This window comes from Macaca nemestrina, chromosome 3, assembly GCF_043159975.1.
Source record: "Macaca nemestrina isolate mMacNem1 chromosome 3, mMacNem.hap1, whole genome shotgun sequence".
NCBI classification, from domain to species: Eukaryota; Metazoa; Chordata; class Mammalia; order Primates; family Cercopithecidae; genus Macaca; species Macaca nemestrina.
The window spans coordinates 148,233,259-148,256,440 of NC_092127.1; the positions used below are offsets into that span (position 1 = coordinate 148,233,259).

Genomic DNA, 23,182 nt, shown 5'->3' on the forward strand with positions numbered 1-23,182 from the left:
AAGATTTTCCTGAGGAACAGTCAAAAATCAGGAGTAGGAAAAAGCCAGGACAGGACGGATTGGGAGAGGCTGCAGGCAGGGGAGGGCCTCAGGTGGAAAAGAGCTGTGTGAATGTGAGGAACAACAAGTTGGAGGTGTGGATCCTGGAGGCATGAGGAGGAAGGGGCCACAGGTACAAGGACCAATTTGTGCAATAGGAAAGAGTGAGAAATGAAGTGGGCCTTCAGTGGAGGTCCACAGCCTCTCTACCAGTCAACACACTCAGTCAGTCCTGGCAGCTCAGGCCAGAAAACATTGTCAGCCACGGCAGCCGTAACTGTGTCCAAAGGTATTTGAACCAGAGCCACTCCATCTTGAACAGGAACTGAGTAAAATAAACCTGAAACCTACTGGGCTGCCTTCCCAGGTGGTTTGGCATTCTTAGTCACAGGATGAGATAGAAGTTGGCACAAGGTACAGGTCACAAAGACTGCTGATGAAATAGGACTCAGTAAAGAGGCCAACCAAAACCCACCAAAATCTAGAAGGTCATGAAAGTGACCTCTGGTCGTCCTCATTACTCATTAAATGCTAATTTTAATGCAATAGCATGATAAAAGACACTCCCACCAGGGCCATGACAGTTTACAAATGCCAAATGCCATGGCAACGTCAGAAAGTTACCCTATATGGTCTAAAAAGTGAAGAAACCCTCAGTTCTGGGAATTGACCACCCCTTTCCTGGAAAACTCATGAATAATCCACCACTTGTTTAGCATATAATCAAGAAATAACTACAAGTATAATCAGCTGAGCAGCCCACACAGCTGCTCTGCCAATGGAGTAGCCATTCTTTTTTGTTGTTGTTCTTGTTTTTTGTTTTTGGGGATTTTTTTTTTTTTTTTTTTTTTTGAGACAGAGTCTGGCTTTGTCACCCAGGCTGAAGTGCAATGGCGCAATCTCGGCTCACTGCAACCTCCGCCTCCGGGGTTCAAGCGATTCTCCTGCCTCAGCCTCCCGAGTAGCTGGGATTACAGGCGTACCCCACCACGCGTGGCTAACTTTTGGTATTTTTAGTAGAGAGGGCGTTTCAACATGTTGACCAGGCTGGTCTGAACTCCTGAGCTCATGTGATCTGCCTGCCTTTCCCTCCCAAAGTGTTGGGATTATGGGGGTGAGCCACCGTCCCCGGCCTGTTTCTTTACTTCCTTAATAAACTTGCTCTCACTTTAGGGACTCAACCCAGATTCTTTCTTGCGCGAAGTCCAAGAACCCTCGCTTGGCGTCTGGATCGGGACCCCTCTCTGGTAACAAGTAATGTCGGTATTAAAGGTACCCCCACATGTCAACGGCTTCCCTCCACAAGTCAGAGTTGGGGAGGGACAGGAGGCAGGAGGGAACCGACAAAGAGCAATGGAAAGAGAAGGCCTGGGAGCCAAGCAGGCCTGGGGTTGACTCCGGGCTCCCTTAGTGGCCTGCACGACTCAGATGACCCGTCTGTGAAGTGCAGGTCACAGTGGGCGCCCCACAGGGCTGCAGAAAGGAGTGCAAACGTGATGCCCACGCCGGCCCAGGGCGGGGGCGCAATACACGGCTGTTGCTGCTGTGATTGCTGCAGGAAGGGAGTCATTTGGAAGGCACAAAGGAACTATAACCTACTTGGTGTCGGGACAAGCCTTAAGCACGGGGCGGGGATTCCAGCCAAAGCTAGGTTCCAGCCTGGGTTGCCACCAACAGCGAAAGTGACTGCCAGGTGGCAGTAGGGTGACTTCACCAGCTTCAGTGCTTAGCGGGCAGGCGAGGAGGCGGAGCAAAAGAAGAAAACACAAAGGACGGGGAGGAAGCCGGGGAGACAGGTGGGGTACTCGGGAGGCTGGAGCTGGCCGGCCGTGCAGTCGCGGAGGAGCGAGGCCTGCAGGGCTCGGCAGCGAGGGACTCGGCCTCAGAGGCGACCCTGACCACACAGGTGAGCCCCCGTCCCGGCGGGTGTTAACGGCGGGAGGGAGTGGCCTTGGGGGAACGCTGCTCCGCAGGGCAGTCCTTTGAAGGCGGCGCGGCGCAACGTTGGCCGCCCCCCACTCCCCCTTTGCTCGGACCCTGGCGACCCCGGCGGGGGCTAGGGGCTGGAGAGCTTGGGGTGGCGCTGGCTGCTTCTGGCCAGGGATGGCGGCGGACTCCAGTAGGCTGACTCCCGGCTCCCCCGACTGGACCAGAAACTGCGGTGTCGCCCGCCCGCCGTCCAGCCGGGCAGGCGCCCCACTCCACTAAGAAGCACCCCCGCCCCCCATGCTGCGGCGCTCTTTTCTCCGCACGTCCGCCGGTCAGCACCCACGAACCCACGAACCCACGGGTCCCTTCCCCACCACTGAAGACACAGAGGGTCCCCGGACCACCCCGGCGTGGGGGGTCGGAGCTACACCTGCAAGGCAAGACCCTCAGAAGGCTTGCTTTTAGGTGTAGACTGAGGACTAAGTGGGTGCCAGGGGACCTGGCCACCGAAGCTGAGAGGTATCTTTGCCTCCCAATATAGGGCAGCGGCCTAATGGCTAAGCAAAGATAATCTAATTTGGCCTGGTCAGCAAAGACTTCCTGGGAATGCTCAGGAAATGGAAGGCGTGCAGGGCCACTCTGACAGCAGCCCCTTCGTGCGTTCAGACTCAGCCTGCTGGGTGCTGAGCGGGGGGCTTTATGGAGCATCCCTCATCCTCATCCTCATCTTCATTCCTGCAACGGCCCCTCACCATTGTTGGTCCATTATGCCCACTTAACAGTGGAGAAAGCTGAGGCACAGACGGATTAAGTCATTTGCACCAAAGCGCAGGGATGGCAGGGGGAAAGAGTCGCAATTTGAACTCTGGTCTCTCTGACCCCAGTACTTTCCCATGAAGGGCACTGTGGTGCCCCTGTAATCACATTAGGCACCTGCGATGAAACTTGGTGTGAGTACGGGTCCCCTTGGCTCAAATGCCTGGAAGTTTAGTAACTGATGTAGGAAACAGAATTGTGTATAAGAGGTTCATTTCGCAGAAGAAAAGCAGAGGTAGTGGTGGAGTTCAGGGCTGCAGAATGCAGTGGCCACCGGGGGCAGGAGGAGGCTCAAAGTCCACCTGGATTATGTCCATAATTGCCAGATCCAGGGTCCACTTTTCTAAGCCATGTAATGATGTTGATGATTCACTGCCTCCTTCAGAAATTCCCTCCCCTCTATATCAGCTATTCCTTCTCAGTCATTTCCTTGGCCTGCTTTTTTTTTTTTTTTTAATATTTCTTTCTTCTCTTTTCAATATTCCCTTGGGCTCAATGTTCATATTCTCCAATACTGTTTTTAGACACACTTGTTCAAGTTCCCTGCTTTAACTTTCATCTCTATGATGGCAGCTCCCAACTTCATTTCTCAAGCCTACCCCTGTTCTGGAACTCCAGACCCAAATTGTCATATATCAACAGTGGCTAATTCCACTGTTTTCCCCCACAGGCACCCAAATCCAACATTTCCAAACCCAAATTTAGCATCTCTATCAAAGACGCTAAATTCCCACCAAGGTCTTTGTTCAGGTTCCTGTAACTCCTTGCCTGCACTAGTGCACCACCTTCCAACCTCATCCTCCTGCCCCAGAGTCCATCTACCCTCCACAGATCCTCCTGAAAGCTTAGGAGTCCTAGTTCCTTTTGTGACCTGACTAGATGGAATGAACCCTGCTTTTTTTTTCTTCCCTAGCATCCTGTGCACACCTCGAGGGAACCCTTTTCATGTTGTGTAACTGCTGACTTGTCTATCTCCCCTTTTGGACTGTGAATTCCTTCAGTGGTGATCTTGTCTTATCCTTCTTCATATCCCCTGGCCTGGCACATAATCGACACTCAGTGCACAGTGTGGTATTTCACTCTATTCTAAATCTGATCTGTCCCCATTAGTGAGTGAATGTGTGTGTGCTAGTGGAAGAGGAGCACTAGAAACTGAGTTTGCAGATGGACTAATGACAAAAGGAAAAACGAGTTTTCCAGATAACTCCAGTGGATCCTCAGGATGCTTTTAAGCTTGATACAAACATTCAGTCATGGCATAGTGATTCTCTTCTAGGTTCCTTACACACTGGGTCAAGGAGTAAGCAGAGGATAAACTACTGGAAGGAGAGCAAATACAAAGTCATCATGGCTTCAGCGTCTACTCGTGGAAACCAAGATAAAGATACCCATTTGCCACCACCAAGCAAGCAGGTATACTTTTATCTTTATTGATCAATTCATTGATTGAGACACGATCTCACACTGTCACCCAGACTTGAGAGTAATCATGGCTCACTGCAGTCTCGAACTGCTGGATTAAATGATCCTCCTACTTGAGCTTCTCACTTAACGGGGATGAGAGGTACAGGCCCCCATGCCTGGCTAATTTTTTGGGGGGTTAGACATGAGGTCTCACTGTATTGCCCAGGCTGATCTCAAATACCTGGCCTCAATTAATCCTTCATCTAGGCCTGCCAAAGTGCTGGGATTACAGGCGTGAGCCACCATGCCTGGTCAGGTATACTTTTAATTGCAGGACCTGCCATCTGAAAAAATATATATCATAGAGGATTTTGATTAAATTTCATCTTTAACCAGTCATCTTATTTTTTTCAGTCTGGCACTGTGTTGGATGGGCTCAGGGAAAACAGGATGGGGAAGGAAAGTGTGTTTTCAGCTGCTTTGAAAAGAAGCTGACATTTAAAATTTAAAATTTTATTTACAAAATCCTTTCTATACTCTTTCCTGTTTGGAATCCAGCCTTACTAACTCTTAGATGAACTGTCAGTAACTGAAGAGGTTTCTGAGAGCAGAGCAAAACTCTTAATAGACTCTAACAGAATTGTGTATGTTGCTTATTTATTTATATTTATTCATTCATTTATTTTTTAGAGATGGAGGCTCCATTATATTGCCCAGGCTGGTCTCAAACTCCTGAGCTCAAATGATCCTCCCACCTCAGCCTCCCAAAGTGCCGGGATTACAGGTGATATTTTGCTTATTTTTTACATTTTTACTTATTTACATTTATTCAGGGTGGCAGAGTCCTTAATTACTAATTAGCTAGCAGATTGAGAACCGAAGTGTTAACATGGAAATAATTTTTCAATTTGTTAGGAATGGATACTGTATATTTCAGGAATACGTCAATGAAGAAAAGAGAAAGCATTTGATGGGTCAATGACATTCATGTTCAAGCTAAAAATAGTGTATGGAGGCAGTAATTTTCAAGGAGCAAAGTTTAGGCGAGGCAAACAGAAAAATGATAGAAAGTCACAAGGAGAATTATTTGGACACCTGAGTTGCCTCTGTGAAATGGGGAGTCATCAAACATTCATGGCTATACAGAAAATGATAACCAGAGCTCCTTTTGTTTTTGTTTTTGTTTTTGTTTTGAGATGCAGTCTCACTCTGTCATCTAGGCTGGAGTGCTGTGGCACAATTTTGGCTCACTGCAACCTCCACCTCCCGGGTTCAAGCGAATCTCCTATCTCAACCTCCTAAGTAGCTGGGATTACAGGCACCTGCCACCATGCCCAGCTAATTATTGTATTTTTAGTAGAGATGAAGTTTCACCATGTTGGCCAGGCTGGTCTTGAACTCCTGACCTCAAGTGATCTGGCCGCCTCAGCCTCCCAAAGCCTGGGATTACAGGTTGACTGCAGGACTGGAAGCAATTGTGATAGCCAGGGTGTGTGCATTTGTTTATTTAGGGGAGGCAGTCCTTATTTCTGCCCCAGGCACTGCCAAGAGCAAGAGCAAATATTCACCCTGGGCATCTGGAGGCATGCCTGTGCTGAGGAAGGAAGGTAGGTAGAGACTGAGAGCAACTCCTTCTCCTGCTGCTGTGACTCACCCTGTGACTTACAGCATCTTTGCACTGTGCCTTGGGGAATTGCAGGGAGAGAAGAGGGAGGTTGCCCACTTGGGCTGCTTGTAGAGCTCCACAGACACTGGTGCCAGAGGGTTTCTCCACCCCTTTCATTGACATCATGCATGTAAAGTGCTTGGCACAGGACCAGGCACATACAAAGTGCTCAAGAAATGGTGACCATCTTGTATATTGACATCTATTTCACAGAAAGAGTCTAAAAAGACAGTGGCAAGATCAGCACAATCAAAGTACGCTTCAAGAGTTAAGGAGCTGCACCTCAACCAGAAAAACACTAAAACCCTGGAGATAAATGGCAAATAACCCACATAAATAATTCACAAACAAGGAAACACAAGTGTGACTTCTATAGTAAGGAACAAGTTAAATTAAAAAAAAAAAAATTAATGGGCCTAGGCATGGTGACTCATACCTATAACCCCAGCACTTTGGGAAGCCAAAGCGGGACAATCACAATCACTTCAGGCCAGGAGTTCAAGACCAGCCTGAGAAACATAGTGAGAACCCCTAACCTATTTAAAAAACGTTTTTTTTTAATTAGCCAGGCATGATGGTGTGCACCCATAGTCCCAGCTACTCAGGAGGCTGAAGTGGGAGGTTAACTTGAGCCCAGGAGTTCGAGGCTGCAGTGAGCTATGATGGCACCACTATACTCCAGTCTGGGTGACAGAGCAAGACCCTGTCTCTAAAAAAAATAAAAATAAAAATAAAAATAAAATGGTCAAAACGGCAAATGTTACAATATGTTATAACATATATAAATGTTATATATGTATGTATTTTTCCACAAAAAAAATTAATGAGCCAATATATAAGAAAAGATTACAACCCAGATCCAATTACAGGAATTGCCTGACAACCAGAGGAGAAGGGCAGTGTAGCTGAAAAATATGTAGAGATAGTCAAACACATTCATTATCAAAGAAGTACAAACAAGATAATAAATATTACTTTATACCTATCAGCTTAGAAAACTGGATAATTCCAAGTGTTAGAAAATTCTTTCTTTAACTTGCTTGGAATCTTCTTTACCCATACCTAGCTCTTACACAGGCTACGTAGCCATAAGGGAATGTTCAGGCCCTGCAGGTAGGAGTGGAGACTGCAGTCATTGAAGAGAGTGGTCAGCAAGACTCTGTCACAGTGAGAATATGCACACCCTGAGCTTTACTTCTAGATTCATGTCTGAAAAATGTTCTCTCATGGGTCCATAGAGGAGCATGAGGTGGTGGGAACTTGGAGGCATTGTGCACAGTTATGTAGCAGTTAGAAGCAGCAAACTAGATGAATACAGCAACATGGGTGGACCTTAAAAGCAAAGAGCTGAGTTGAGAATGTTTTAAGAATAAAATATATAAAACAGTGCTATTTACATTAAAAAGATATATTCACCCAAAATAATGAACATTTTGCAAGAATGGACAGAAATAAAACATTAAACACTCAGAATGGTTGTGATGGGCAGAGGGGAAGGAGTGGAGAATGTGGACAAGAGCGAGTGATTAAAGCTATGTACCTACAAAGCGAAAGGAATGGTAAAAGATGGGAGTTGGTCTAGATGATAGCATATGAACTTGATTGAAAAAACACTGCAAGTCTGGCCACAATGGCTTACGCTTGTAATCCTAACACTTTGGGAGGCTGATGAGGGCAGATTGCTTGAGCTCAGGAGTTCGAGACCAGCCTGGGCAACATGGCAAAACCCCATTGTCGCTATAGTCCTAGCTACTAGGGGAGCTGAGACAAGAGGATTGCTTGAACCTGGGAGGTAGAGTCTGCAGTGAGCCAAGATCACACCCTTGCACTCCAGCCCAGGTGACAAATGAGACCCTGTCCAAAAAACAAACAAAAAAAACACTGCAGAACCTACTATGTACCCACAGCAATTAAAATATTTTAAAATTTTTTAATAAATAAATTCCAAAAAATACTACAGAACTAATAAAAATAGTTATGTCAATCATATCGATAGTTGCACCATAAATTATGTGCACACCACTTATAAATGTGTAAAAAAAAAAGCCTCCAGACTGAAAGTAAACTATGTCAAATAATAAAAAGCAGTCCACAGTCTAAAAACGCATGCAGAAGTTCGTGTACATAGGTTCTCTGAGTGTGATGCTCGATGTCTAAATACTGTGTGCTATAGGGAAAATCTCTTTCCTCACCCAGGAGACAATGTTCAGCTGGGTGTTAAGACCAGTCAGGTGACGAGAGTGAACAGCATTCTAGGTACAGTAAACCACATAGAGGCATGGAGGTAGGGAAGGAAATGTGGCCTCAGCAGGGATTCAACCTGACGACAAATTTGCTGCCTGCGCCAGTCAGTGAATCACTCCCACTCTCCAACTAGAATTCTTCTGCTGTCTAAGTCCATCAGTGTCCCCAGTGAGAAAGCACTCTTGGAAATTTATCATTGCTTTGGGTTGCCTCCGGTACAGAACACACATTGTGTTACAAGTGAAGAGACCTCCCTGTTCACTTCTGGAGAAAACAAATGGGTGATTTTCGGATGATCTCAGTTAGCTCACCATATAACTTTCCTTACAGAGCCTGTTGTTTTGTCCAAAATCAAAACTGCACATCCACAGAGCAGAGATCTCAAAGATTATGCGAGAATGTCAGGAAGAAAGTTTCTGGAAGAGAGGTAATTGTACTTAACATTGTATTTGTGGCAGTAAACTGCCTAAATATTCATATTAGAATTGTGGTAATGACTTACGTTTGAGCAGAGACTTTGCATAAATATCTGATGAACTCTGATATTCAGGGATGTTTAGAGTTTAAATCCAAGTTCAGACCTTTTTTAAGGCAGAGATAATATCTGATTAAGGAGCACTTTACCTCACTTAGCAAAAAATGATGCACACGTAATTCTTCCCTTTACCAAGAATATGTGACCAAGAATGTGTACCAAGACAATTATTTAGAATTTGTTGATTCCCAAAGAGTAGACCTTCCTACATTCTGCTGGACTCTAAGTTTCACAGGGTTCAGAAATAATGTCAAGTTCATCTGGACCTTCATTCTATAGCCTAGCACAGTGCCCTGTTCATAGAAATACCTAATCGATATTTCTCAAATGAATGAAAAATGGCCACGTTCCATTAATACTTCTCTTACACTGTCTCTGAAATAACATTTTCAGCTGAGTCACTTCCTCTTTCTGAGCCTGCCTCACATAAGACAATCAGGCTGTGCATTAAGGTCTCTTCCAATTAAAAAAATGTGTAATTCAGTATTTGAAAATGGCATAGTAGAACCTGTAGATTCAGTCTTCATATTTTGCAACATTGCTGATGTGTGGATAATGTATACTTTGAAATACTCATTTTGATTTCTTAAGTCATTCAAATTTAGTATCACCTGTTTGGGAAATAACACTAGAAGCTGATATTCATTATACATTATAGGATTACTGACTGTGCTTCTAGAAATTCATGTGTTTTCTGACAACCTAGGAGTTGTCAGAAAATTTAATTGGGCCCTAGTAGACTAACACTTCAGTATGACCCATTTGCCCACTATAGGGTAGCTATGAGTGGAAAAATTGGTTGCTATTTGATCTGTCTTGGTTGAACTAGAAAGAGCTACATGTTTATCACTACTCTCTGCTTTTGAAAGAAGTTATTTGACACATATTGATGGACAGAACTAGAAACTGCCTTTCCCAGACTAAATTTTCTGTTTTAAAATTATAGCTAAACATTACACGTTTAACATGAACATAGTCATCTTGTGATCTTTAATTTGGATCTTCAGGCAAATACAAATTGTAAGACAAAATGTCATGAAAAAGAAAAAGAAAGACAAGGAACTGTCCTAGACTAAATCAAATAGGAGAATATGTGTAATGTATGATCCCTGAATTTCTGAGTTGGAAAAAGCCCACAGCTATTGGGCCAGTTGGAGAGATTTGAATAACGATTGTGTATAAGTTAATATAATTTTTCTTGAGTACGAGTGTTCAAGAAATATAAATGTTTTGACCATGCTAATGGTGGTGTAATTACGTAGGGAAACATTCTAGTTTTTAGAAGACACCTGCTGAAGTATTTAGTGACAGAGTCATAATGTTTGCAAATCTCAAATGGCTCAGACAAAAAAGGAAAAATTAGATAAAGCAAACTTGGCAAAATGTTCACAATTAATGAATCTAGATGAAAGGTATGTAGGAGTTTATTATATTGCTTTTTAACATTTGTGTAGGATTGAAAATTTCAGGCCGGGCGCGGTGGCTCAAGCCTGTAATCCCAGCACTTTGGGAGGCTGAGACGGGTGGATCACGAGGTCAGGAGATCGAGACCATCCTGGCTAACACAGTGAAACCCCGTCTCTACTAAAAAATACAAAAAAACTAGCCGGGCGAGGTGGCGGGCGCCTGTAGTCCCAGCTACTCGGGAGGCTGAGGCAGGAGAATGGCCTGAACCCGGGAGGCGGAGCTTGCAGTGAGCTGAGATCCGGCCACTGCACTCCAGCAAGGGGGACAGAGTGAGACTCTGTCTCAAAAAAAAAAAAAAAAAAAAAAAAAAGAAAATTTCAAAATACACACATAGCTAAAGGCAACTCCCAAATTCAACAGGTAAATGTACATATACCCTAAGATGCCTTTATTATATGTAGTGCTTAGAATCTTGTGCATGATGGCATTCAGTACAAGTGGATGTTAGACATGAAGTAGAATAGGGTTCAAATTAATGCTGTGCCTCGGGGTAAGTGACTGGGGAAGATTCCAAGAAAATTCTCCATACTGCACTTAATAAATATTTGTTGAATAAGTAAAATAACAAATGAACAAAAATTCACTGCCAAGGAAGGTAAGAGAAAAAACTCAGAATAATTCTCCCTAACTTCTCGGTGAGGTGCCAATTTTTAAAATACCAATATTGAAGGACATTTTTGCTTTACAGCTCTGCCTTTTTCTCTCGTAAGCATGCTTGTCACCCAGGGACTAGTCTACCAAGGTAAGATTCTATATTTGTTAAATAATCTAATTTCAGAGAGCCCAGTTTTCTGTGACCCTCCTGGAAGCTTTTTGGCTCTTGACATTTATTTTTTGGTGAAGGATGTTTTTCCACAGACTTCTGTCTATTTTCAGCCTAAGTCCCTATCTCCCCAGAAAGCATCCTAATCCCCAGAATTAGTGAATATATTAGGTTACATGGCAAAAGGAAATTAAAGTTGCAGATGGAATTAAGGTTGTTAATCACCTGACCTTAAAATAGGGAGAGTATCCTGGGCGATACAAGTGGGCCCAGTGCAATTGAAAGGGTCCTTAAAAGTGAAAGGCAGGATCTGAAGGTAGAATCAGAGAGGTGGCAATGTGAGGCGTCAGCTCAACATTGTTAGCCTTGAAGATGGAGGAAGGGACCATTAGTGGAGGAATGTGGGCAGCCTCAAGAAGCTAGAAAGGTAAGAAACCCTCGAGCCTTCAGATAGGAATGCAGCCCATTTAAGGAACACAGTTAAAACCTTGGTTTTCATCCAGCGAGACCCATTTTGACCTCAAGAACTGTAAGATAATAAATTTGCTTCATTTACAGGAACAACAGAGAAGCAATCCTGTGCCTTTCTCTGTGCCGGAGTCCAGTGTCTCCCAGGGCCTCTGTATATGGTTAGACAGACGGTTCCCTGCACAAATAAGGATGTTCCAGGGAGAAGGTGGGGGAAACTGAAATCCACCCTAAGCTGTGTCCACCATGCCATTTCTTTTGGCAAGAGGCTGCATCTGCCTGAGGAGGGCACCCTGTCTCCTCCATACAAGAGACCGTAAGGGCCAGCAGCTGCCTTGCATCTCCCCACATAACCTCTCCCTGCCTCTTAACATTTTCCTGTTTTCCTCTCTGTTCTTCCTTCTTCATCTCCTCCCTGTCTCCACCTGACCAGAGAACCCAGAGACATTCCTTAGTCCACAGGTGGCAAGAAGGCACCTTATCCTGTTTAAGCCCATTTTATCAAACACTGTTGATTAACAGGATTTTGCTTTATTCTTATTATTTTTTTTTAATGAGGCAAGGTCTTGCTATGTTGCCCAGGCTGTCCTCAAACTATTGGGCTCAAGCAATCCTCGCCTCTAGACCTCCTGAGTACCTGGGATTATAGGCACGTGCCACCATGCCTGGCTTCTGATTATCAGGATTTTATGGGGGTCTTGGGGTTTTGTTTTGTTGGGTTTTTTTGTTTATTTGTTTGTTTTTGAGACAGGGTCTCGCCTTCATCCACTGCAGTGATATAATAATGGCTCCCTGCAGTCTCAACTTCCTGGGCTCAAGTGACGTTCCCATCTCAGCTTCCCAAGTAGCTGGGTCTATAGACACATGCCGCCACACCCAGCTAATTTTTTTTTTTTTTTTAATTTTTGCAGAGACAGTGTCTCACTATATTGCCCAGGCTGGTCTCGAACTCCTGAGCTCAAGTGATCCTCCCACCTCAGCCTCCCAAAGTGCTGGGATTACAGGCGTGAGCCACCACACCCAGGCTTGATTACCAGGATCTTAAAAGGAACATTTGTACCAGTAAATATGAGGGAAGAAGTCCTAGTTCTTTTCTGAGTCTCAAAAGCCACATGTCACACATCTAGGAGAATCCCACTTTGACCAATATCATTCTTGTCCATAAAGCTCATGTATTAAATATGATTGTATTTTTACAATTTGAAGATAGCATTTTTCAGATCATTTTTGACACAGATAAAAGTATCGGGGCTGGGACATCTATGGGGATTATGGGTTTTTTGTTTGTCTGTTTGTTTTTGAGACGGAGTCTCACTCTGTCACTCAGGCTGGAGTGCAGTGGCGTGATCTGGGCTCACTACAACCTCCACCTGCTGGGTTCAAGCAATTCTCCTGCCTCAGCCTCCATAGTAGCTGGGATTGCAGGCCTGTGCTACCACATCCTGCTGATTTTTGTATTTTTAGTAGAGACAGGGTTTCACCATGTTGGGCAGGATGGTCTCAAACTCCTGACCTCAAGTGATCTGCCCACCTCAGCGTCTCAAAGTGCTGAGATTGCAGGCAAGAGCCACCACACCCGGCCCAGATTATGTTTTATAAGTATTAAACTACTCCAAATCTACTGCTTGTGGTGTGAATGTCCCCTTCAAAATTCAGGGTGAAATTTATCCGCCATTGTAACAGTATCAAGAGGTACAGCCTTTAAGAGGTTATGAGGGCTCCACCCTCATGAATGGATTAATACCATTATCATGGGAGTGAGTTCCTGATAAAAAGGATGTGTTCAGCCTCTCCTCTTGCTCTCTGTTTCCTACACTTCCTTGCCATGGATAACCCTCATAAATGCCAGCTCTATGCTCTTGGATTTCTCAGCCTCCAGAAGTGTGAGCCAAGTGAACTTCTGTTCTTTATAAATTATCCAGCCTGTGGTATTCTGTTATAGGAGCAGAAAACAGACCAAGACATCTACCATTTTTTGCGTCTATGCTAACATATTTTTTCGGAGTTTAGTATCAGTTTTCTATAACATCTCTAACAAATTACCACAAACAGAGTGACTTAAAACAACACAAATGTATTATCTTACAGTTCTTGGAAATCAAAATTCTGAAATGGGTCTCACTGGGCTAAAATCAAGGCATCACTGCAGCTGTGTTCCTTCTGGATGCTCGTGGGCTTCCTTTTCCTTTCCAGCTTCTAGAACCATGCATATTTCTTAACCAGTGGCCCCTTCCTATGACCATAAAGTCAGCAACATTGAGCCAAGTTCTTCTCTTGCTGCCATCTCTCTGTCCTGTCACGTTTCCTCTTCCACACTGAAGGATCACATTGGGCCCACCTTGATCATCTCTCTCTTTTAAAGTCATCTGATTAGCAACATCAGTTCCATTTTCTACCTTAATCCCCCTTTTGGGACCTAATACATTCACCTTTTCCGGGAATTCAGATGTGGGTATCTCTAAAAGGCCATTATTCTAACTACCACGAGTTGTACTGTTTGCATTGTAAAATAATGATATACGCTGTGAATCTCCAAATGGAAACTCTCTATGTTGAGTTACTTAAAAAGAAAAGAGGGTGCACATGTACCCTAACTTAAAGTATAATTTTTTTAAAAAAGAGGATGATGACTAATCTCTTTGAACGCTGTTGTCAGCCCTACCTTTGCTTGATGTCTTTGAATCAGTCTTGAATTGTCTGTTTCATATTATTTTTCTACACATTACAGCTAATATTTATAATTTGCCTAAAATGACTATCTGGCAGTTAAATTCAACTGAGAGTTGAATCATAACTCCTTTAAGATCCTTTTTTTTTTTCGTTTTTCCTTTTTTTTTTTTTTTTTTTTTTTTTTTTTTTGAGATGGAGTCTCGCTCTGTCACCCAGGCTGGAGTGCATTGGTGCCATCTCAGCTCACTGCAACCTCTGCCTCCTGGGTTCAAGCGATTCTCCTGCCTCAGCCTCCCAAGTAGCTGGGATTACAGGCACCCACCATCATGGCTGGCTAATTTTTGTATTTTTTTAGTGGAGACGGGGTTTCACCATGTTGGCCAGGCTGGTTTCGAACTCCTGACCTCAGGTGATCTGCCCGCCTCAGCCTCCAAAGTGCTGGATTACAGGTGTGAGTGACTGTGCCCGGCCAAGATCATCTTTCTAAAGTCAGAATATGTATACATTTAAGAAATTATATGTCTTAAATTTTGGAGGCTTCTTTATACTTTAAGAATAACTTATAATTTAAGTTATAAAATGAAGTAATAATGTATTTCTGTATTACTCCTTAGGTTATTTGGCAGCTAATCCTAGATTTGGATCATTGCCCAAAGTTGCACGTAAGTCACAGAAATAAAAAAGCAAGCCAAGTGTGGTGGCTCACATCTGTAATCCCAGGAATTTGGGAGTCTGAGGCGGGTAGATTGCTTGAGTCCAGGAGTTCCAGACCAGCCTGGGCAATATGGTGAAACCTTGTATCTATTTTAAAAAATAATAATAAATAAAATTTTGGAAAAAAAAAGACATTACTAGCAACTGGAGATATGAATGTCCAGCTTAACTAAACTGCCTGTATTGACTTTTTAAAAAATCAGCCTCTATTTTCTGCTAGTCTGCATTTCTTAGTTCACTCAACATTTTCTGATATACAGCTTAGCAGTAGGGACTTCTTCTTAGACCATCCTTAAAGCATGGACTAAGAAGGACTGGAAGGATATATAATGAGATTATCAGTAGCAGAGCCTCTGAATGATAGATCATTTATGGATTTTTATTTTCCTCTTTTGCCCTGGCCAGTCTTTTCAAAATGTTTTCTACAATGGATATAAAAAATCAGTAATTTTTAAGAATCAGGGGATTTCTAATAATAGAGTAACCACAAACTTGGGGTTTCATCTTCCTTCACCTAGCATCAACAGATGTTTTATGTACAAAAAGGACACATTTTAGTTGATAGTCTGAAACCGCATTCATTCCTAGCAGGAAGAACAGATTTGAGATCTCTTCCATAGGAGGGTCCCTCTCCCTCGTAGGCAAGAGAGACTGAAACTCTCCACTACTCCAAGGCCATAAGGAAGATTAGGGGCATTTCTACCCAGTGATTTGGAAGCTGCCTATAGCCACAACCCAGCCACCTTCCCCTGCCCCAGTGGCCTCAACCATTTGCTTGACAGGTGGGCCCTCTCTGGCCATCTGTCTCCAGGACAGCACTGTGGCTTGCTCTGTCCTGCCCCTTCCACCACCAGTTCAAAGTTGAGATGGGGAAGTCTCCAGTTCCCAATCCTGTTCTTTTCTAATAGAGACTTCCTTCTCAGAGTCTTCATTCATTGATTTAGCATGGTCCTTTTAATTTTAAAATTACCAGCGTTAATTTTTAAAGCTCCGGAAGATAACTAATGGAGAAGATTCTCAACCTTTAAATGACCTCTCCCAACCTGCTTTTACAGTTGCTGGTCTCTTGGGATTTGGCCTTGGAAAGGTATCATACATAGGAGTATGCCAGAGTAAATTCTATTTTTTTGAAGATCAGCTTCGTGGGGCTGGTTTTGGTCCACAGCATAACAGGTTTGTAATCTGTTTGGTTGAGGGATTGTAATGTAATTATAAGAAATTAAATGAAAGATTATTCATTATTTATAATATTAAACACACTTTTTAAAATTCACATGTTAAAAAAGTTTTAATCCCCAAGTTTAGCATTGACTTTGTTACTACACTTACCAATTTCATTTGTTTGATAAATATTTAATGGGAACCTACTGTGTTCAAACATTGTGTAAGTTTCTAAAGAATTCCTCAATGAGCAGTTATGGCTTCCACCATCACAGAGTTACAAAAAACTTTAACAGGTTTCTTTACTGCAGGGCTTCTCAGAGCTTTTTCTATGTTAATACTGTATATATCATGATTCTCTATAGGGGAAATAGGCAATATGACTTTGGAGTTAATGGCATCACCTCTGCTGTTATAGTACTTGGGTTGAAAACCAGTTCTACCGCTTAACTAAGTTGTGTGACCCTGCAAGTTTCTTAAGCTCTCTGATCTTCAATTTCCTTATCTGTATAAAATAGTGATCAGGATAGTTTTTATGAGATGTAAAGAATAGAAATGATTATTCGTGACACTCAGTAAGTGCTCAGTAAACATTAGCTATTTTTACTATAGTAGTTACCAGATTAGTGTTGGGAACACATTTCTCTAAAGACCCCTCACTGGTCACAGTGGGTTCTATCTGAGAAGCAGCACAATATGATGAAAACAAACTGGACTAGAAGTCAAAACACTCACGTTCTTTTTCTAACTATGTGACTTTGGAAAGCCATGTTCCCTAGTCCTGTAGTAATAGATGGGCCCTTCAATACTGTCTCTTTCTGATGAGCTGCATGAGACCCAAAGAGCTATAGAGACCTTCTGAAGGTGACATCATTAGCAGTGGGTGGAAAAGGGTCTTTCACCTCAGATCATCTGTTTTCCAAACCCTTACTCTTCCCATTGCAGAAGCAAGGCTACTAGAGAATCATTAATTCCATTTTTACAGACAACACCAACTTCAGTCCATCCTTGCTAAGTTGTGTTTTAGAGTCAGCTTGCTAAGGAGGAATTGACCACATGATTCTGGTCTGTGTAGGAAAAGAAAGAAAAAGTATCACAAGTAAAGGAGAGAATTTTGTTGACTGCTTCCTCTTCCTCTTCAATTTCAGGAGTGTCTTTTGCAATTAACCAACTTTGGATTTCAGAATAATTATGAACACAAGACTGAAATCTACATTTTTCAGACAATGTCCATTGTGAAAGGAGGTGACTGAAGTAACTAGTTTCCAGGGCTCCTTTAAGCTCTGCGTTCTGTGGTTTCATTTTGCCTTCCCACTGCCAGCCACAGCAGCCCCACTCTGGGCTTGCATTCATAGCTGATAACCAATTGCTATGCCCTATGTGAAGGGCCATTATCAGCAAATCTGAGAGGCAATAATTCACAAAGCTATTTGATTTCTTAATTAAGGGAAAGTAGAGTGGGGCACTTAACTAAGTTGAGGTGGAGGGGAGGGTTAAGGAATAGGCATTAAGGACTTCTTGGAGTAGGTGATGATGCTTGACTTGAATCTTAATAGATTCAAGTAGTAGTAGCTACAGCAGAAGCTATGACAAGAGGAGATATAGCAGGAGCTATGGCTATAGTAGGAGCTATAGCAGGAGCTATGGCTATAGTAGGAGCTATAGCAGGGTTGAAGAAGGGGATTCCAGGCCAGGAATAGTATGTAGAGAAGAGAAATTTTCATTTTTAAAGGGAACCATAAATACATCCTACGGCTGGAGCATAAAGAGCTATTGGGAAAGGCAGAGAACAAGCTGGAAGTCCAGGCAGGTAGAAGTCAGCTCCTGAAGGAATTTATGCCATGCTAAGGATTTTCACTTCATTCTCAAAGCAATGGGGGGAAATAAGTGAGAGAAAGGGGTTCCTCATCCATCTCTTCAGGGTTTTACAGTAGCAGTTTCTGGCCTTGCTACCTTCGAAGTAATCCTTCCCACCCAGGCCAGATTGAATGAGTTTTCTATCATTCAAAACACATCCTATCACTGTCCTGCATAAAGTTATCCTGTTGCCAACTCCTCATAGTAGTAAATGTTTGTTGAATTTGTAAGATTATAAAACTTTAATGCAAGAAGGGACTCGACATCTATTCCATATTCAAATGTGAATATTATTCTAGAATGAAGCTGTGCATTTTCCTTGGTATCCTAAGGAAACTGGGACAAGTTCGGCAAACTATAAACCAGAAATTCTGGAAGTATCATTTTTTTTAATTTAAAAAATTATGTGTATATATATATATATGTGCACATGTGTGTCCAAACCTAACTCCATAGGCATATAGTTTAATCCTGGATCAACATACTGTGTGTTTATAATTTTTATGCTATTGTTAGAAATTACTTGAATTCAAAAAGAATCAAGATGTTCAAACCCTGCCTGACCCTGACCACAAATACAACCATGTGTTTCAACATAAAGCTCATTATTGGCTTTTTGAGGGGTGAAATATTGGGGGCCATAAACCAAGCAACAACTCCTATTATTTCTGAAAAAACAAGGCTAGTGAACTTTAGCATAGACTATATATCTAATATTGTTTTAAAGGCAGGTGCAGTGGTTCATGCCTGTAGTCTCAGCTACTTAAGAGGGGTGGGTGAGAGGATCCCTTGAGCCCTCGAGACCAACCTGGGCAACATAGATAGACTATTCCCCCATCTCTATTTTTAAAATTATGTTAAAATAATAAGAATAATAATATTATGTAAAGACTAGAGCTTCCAGTGTCAAAGTACAAACCACTGTCTATTTTTGCTTCTCTTCTAGGCACTGCCTGCTTACCTGTGAGGAATGCAAAATAAAGCATGGATTAAGTGAGAAGGGAGACTCTCAGCCTTCAGCTTCCTAAACTTTGTGTCTGTGACTTTCGAAGTTTTTTAAACCTCTGAATTTGTAAACATTTAAAATTTCAAGTGTACTTTAAAATAAAATACTTCTAATGGAACAAAAATATCGTGTCTGTCACTCACTGAAATGTATTCCATGGAAGGCTCTGAAGTGAACTAAACATTACATGTTTTTCTACTCTTTAAGAACATGTTGGGGCATGGCGCAGTGGCTCATGCCTGTAATGGGAGGCCGAGGCAGACAGATCATTTGAGGTCAGGAGTTCATGACCAGCTTGGCCAACATGGTGAAACCCTGTCTCTGCTAAAAATATAAAAATTAGCCAGGTGTGGTGGCACATGCCTGTAATCCCAGCTACTGAGAGGGAGGCTGAGGCAGGAGAATCGCTTGAACCTGGGAGGTAGAAGTTGCAGTAAGCAGAGATTGTGCCACTGCACACCAGCCTGGGTGGCAGAGCTAGACTCCATCTCATACACACGCACACACGCACACACGCACACACGCAAAACATGTTAGAAATCCTCACACATGGCCGGGCGCAGTGGCTCACGTCTGTAATCCCAGCACTTTGGGAGGCTGAGGCGGGTGGATCACAAGGTCAGGAGATCGAGACCATCCTGGCTAAAACGGTGAAACCCCGTCTCTACTAAAAATACAAAAAATTAGCCGGGCGCGGAGGCGGGCGCCTGTGGTCCCAGCTACTCGGGAGGCTGAGGCAGGAGAATGGCGTCGGCCCGGGAGGCGGAGCTTGCAGTGAGCCGAGATCGCGCCACCGCACTCCAGCCTGGGCGACAGATCGAGACTCCGTCTCAAAAAAAAAAAAAGAAATCCTCACACATACAAATGACATTGCCCCCCCACCAACTTGCTTACAGCTAAATAAGATAATTAAGTCTTCTCAGATTAGCCTCTATCCTTTCTTTTACTCTGCTTTTTTTTTTTTTTTTTTTTCAGTGTTTTAAGTTCTCTGATAGAGAACTGGAATTAATGTTGAAGAAGTTAGGAAGTCATGACCCCAAGAAAATTAATGTGTATGGAGATAGAAACAGGTCAAGACAGTCTTACAGCTATGAGGAGTGCTTCCTAAAATGTAGGAGCAACATTTTTAACTTAGTGAAAAGTGTTTCATTGGAAAGTGTCATAATATGAATCAACTATCCTTTCAGTGCTCCAGGTGACCTTATGGTTCAACAGTATGGTTCAGCAGTGGAGTCTGGAAGTGACTGTTATCTTTTTTTTTTTTGAGACAGGGTCTTGCTCTGTCACCCAGACTGGAGTGCAGTGGCATGATCATAGCTCACTGCAGCCTCGACCTCCCAGGTTCAAGCCACCTCCCACCTCAGCCTCCCTAGTAGCTAGGACTACAGGTGTGTGCCACCATGCCCTCTATTTTTGTAGTTTTGTAGAGATGGGGTTTTGCCATGTTTCCCAGACTGGTATTGAACTCCTGAGCTCAAGCAACCCACCTACCTCTGCCTCCCAAAGTGCTGGAATTACAGGTGTGAACCACCATGCCTGGCCTCATTGTCTTTAGGTTATCTGCTTAGCTAATGGGCACATGCTCGTGGGCAGCCCTCAAGAATGGGGTTCTTTTATATACTACTAGTTGCCTGAAACAAAAAACACAGCTTCCCAAACTGTTTCTCATTTTGCCCAAGGAACAGCTTATTTATGCGAGGAATCACTGGAATAATTAATACATGGAATGATAAATTTAGAATTCTAGGGAGTTCAGAGGTAGCCAATGCAACTCCAGGAGTTGGACTCCTATTCTCCTGTCAGATTTGTTGCATGAAAACAACAACAACAAAATCCGGCAGGGTATGGTGGCTCACATCTGTAATCCTAACACTTTGGGAGGCAAGGCAGGCAGATCACCAGAGGAGTCTGAGACCAGCCTGGCCAACATAGTAAAACACTGTCTCTACTAAAAATACAAAAAATCAGTCGGGTGTAGTGGTGCATGCCTGTAATCCCAGCTACTGGGGAGGCTGAGGCACGAGAATCTCTTGAATTGGAGAAGCAGAGGTTGCAGTGAGCCAAGATAGCGCCACTGCACTCCACTCTGGGCAACAGAGTGAGACTGTCTAAAAAAAACAAAAATAGGAAAAAAAAGAAATTCTTCCACGTGGGAACCTTTTGTTTTAGGTATGACAGGTTGTCTGAGCCCTACAGAAACACTACTCTTGCTTCTTTGCAACTTCTCAGAAGAATACTTTATACATGTGTCACCATTTATATCAATATATAGGCAAGGTGCAGTGGCTCACGCCTGTAACCCCAGCACTTTGGGAGGCCAAGTGGATCACTTGAGGTCAGGAGTTTGAGAGCAGCCTGGCCAACATGATGAAACCCCACCTCTACTAAAAATACAAAAATTAGCCAGGTGTGGTGGCACATGCCTGTAGTCCCAGGTACTCAGGAGGCTAAGGCAGGAGAATTGCTTGAACCCGGGAGGCAGAAGTTGCAGTGAGCAGAGATAGTGCCACTGCACTCCAGCCTGGGTGACAGAGCAAGACTCTATCTCAAAATAAATAAATAAATATATATATACACACACACTTATATACATAAGGGGTGTGTGTACGTACACGTTTGGGATATATATAAGGGGTGTGCGTATGTACACGTTTGGGTTTTACTTAATACATCTTGAACATGTATTTTGGAAGTTAAAAGAGAAACTTTATTAAAAGTTAATTGTTTACATGAAATTATTTTAAACCTCAAATTATACAGAAGTTTTAATTTTTACATGAACATTAAGTGTAAGCCTCTTTTTATATTACGTATCCTATTTTTTTCAGTCCATTAAGTTTTATTTCTGTAAATCGGAATGCAAAGCCAATATCCTAGCATCTTAAATGCAAGTTTAACTCTTGGCTCTGATAACTAGCAGTTGGTGACTCTTTGTTATCTCAGCTACTGGCAAAAATTCAGAATTGGGCACATTTATTTCCTACTTGCCAGAAAATGATTTCCCAGGGATCAGAACATTTCACGTTGCTTAGCACAGCAAGTCAATGTAAAAAATCTATTCCAAGGTACTCGGGAAAGATACATGTATTTTATTTATTTTTAGTTATTATTTATTTATTTATTTATTTATTTATTTATTTATTTATTTTTGAGACGGAGTCTTGCTCTGTCGCCCAGGCTGGAATGCAGTGGTGCAATCTCGGCCCACTGCAAGCTCTGCCTCCCGGGTTCATGCCATTCTCCTACCTCAGCCTCCCAAGTAGGTGGGACTACAGACACCTGCCACCAAGCCTGGCTAATTTTTTGTATTTGTAGTAGAGATGGGGTTTCATCGTATTAGCCAGCATAGTCTCGATCTCCTGACCTCGTGATCCACCCGCCTCAGCCTCCCAAAGTGCTGGGAATCCAGGGGTGAGCCACTGCACCCAGCCGATACATTTATTATTGTTGAAAGGAGCATTGTTTTTACTGCTGACATCTCCGTATTTCTTCTCAATCAAATTGGGTTTATTGCTTGGGCTTTCTACTTTTCCTACGTACAGAAGTTATTCATTGAAGCAGTTTATCATGGCAATCTATCTTATAGTGAAAGAAAATCAATAAGGAAAAAACCGGAAGTTCATCCAAGAGGCTTTGATTATTCTGCTGCCTATTTTTGGGGTGGGGTTTTGTTTTGTTTCTTTTTTTGCTGGGGGGGACAGAATCTCACTCTGTCGCCCAGGCTGCAGTTCAGTGGCACAATCTCGACTCACTGCAACCTCTGCCTCCCAGGTTCAAGTGATTCTCCTGCCTCAGCCTCCTCAGTAGCTGAGATTACAAGCACACACCACCACGGCCGGCTAAATTTTTGGCATTTTTAGTGGAGACAAGGTTTCACCATGTTGGCCAGGCTGGTCTCCAACTCCTGACCTCACAGGCACGAGGCACCACGCCCGGCTGCCTATGTATTGTGCATATTGGAAAGCTAGTACCTGGTGGAGAATGTCTGTTTCTTGTGTTAAAGGAACAGCACCTGCCTTTTGACATTTCACCATTACCAACACTCATCACAATGCTGGTCACAAGCTTATGAAAGCAGTATCTTCATGATAAAACAAAACAAAACAAAACAAAAAAGCCTTGGAAAAGAACAGCAAGATAAAATTGTAGATAAACTCACGTGAAGGAAAGAATGATGAGACTACACGGTAGTAAAAGTTGGATGTCTAACCAATTTTATTGGCAAACTTTCCCTAGGATGATATGGACTGACATTCTACAGTGAAGAAAATGCAAACCATCCCCTTATTTTGAATTTGATTAATGGAATTTAAAATGTAACATTACTTTGTCCATGGATGCACTTATAAGAAGAGACAAACTTGATATCTGAAATCAGCAAACCTTGTCTAACACATTTGTAGTTCCTCTAGATAACATAATAAAATGTTTTTAACAGAGGGT

At 42.9% G+C, this 23,182-nt stretch overlaps 1 protein-coding gene across 3 annotated transcripts; it reads left to right on the forward strand.

Moving 5' to 3' along the window:
- Positions 1 to 1,635: 1,635 nt before the first annotated feature.
- LOC105464786 (OCIA domain containing 2) lies at positions 1,636 to 19,216 on the forward strand. 3 transcript variants are annotated; one of them, XM_011712843.3, is made up of 7 exons: positions 1,643 to 1,945; positions 4,061 to 4,197; positions 8,429 to 8,525; positions 10,789 to 10,842; positions 14,616 to 14,663; positions 15,771 to 15,888; positions 18,680 to 18,864. In XM_011712843.3, the coding sequence occupies exons 2-7, from the start codon at positions 4,132 to 4,134 to the stop codon at positions 18,759 to 18,761; spliced, it is 465 nt and encodes a 154-aa protein (XP_011711145.1). In that variant the 5' UTR covers positions 1,643 to 1,945; positions 4,061 to 4,131; the 3' UTR covers positions 18,762 to 18,864. The 3 variants fall into 3 exon arrangements, with proteins under 3 accessions (XP_011711146.1, XP_011711147.1, XP_011711145.1); XM_011712844.3 differs by lacking the exon at positions 10,789 to 10,842 and having other exon boundaries at positions 1,636 to 1,945; positions 18,680 to 18,866; XM_011712845.3 differs by lacking the exon at positions 15,771 to 15,888 and having other exon boundaries at positions 1,639 to 1,945; positions 18,680 to 19,216.
- Positions 19,217 to 23,182: the final 3,966 nt, after the last annotated feature.

What these genes read in the sequence shown, in the direction of transcription:
- LOC105464786 (XM_011712843.3), top strand. Translation starts at nt 4,132, where the DNA reads ATGGCTTCAGCGTCTACTCGTGGAAACCAAGATAAAGATACCCATTTG. An exon ending in TGCCACCACCAAGCAAGCAG is followed by an intron (nt 4,198 to 8,428) that starts GTATACTTTTAT and finishes CTTTCCTTACAG; the next exon opens with AGCCTGTTGTTTTGTCCAAA. An exon ending in ATCATTGCCCAAAGTTGCAC is followed by an intron (nt 14,664 to 15,770) that starts GTAAGTCACAGA and finishes CTGCTTTTACAG; the next exon opens with TTGCTGGTCTCTTGGGATTT.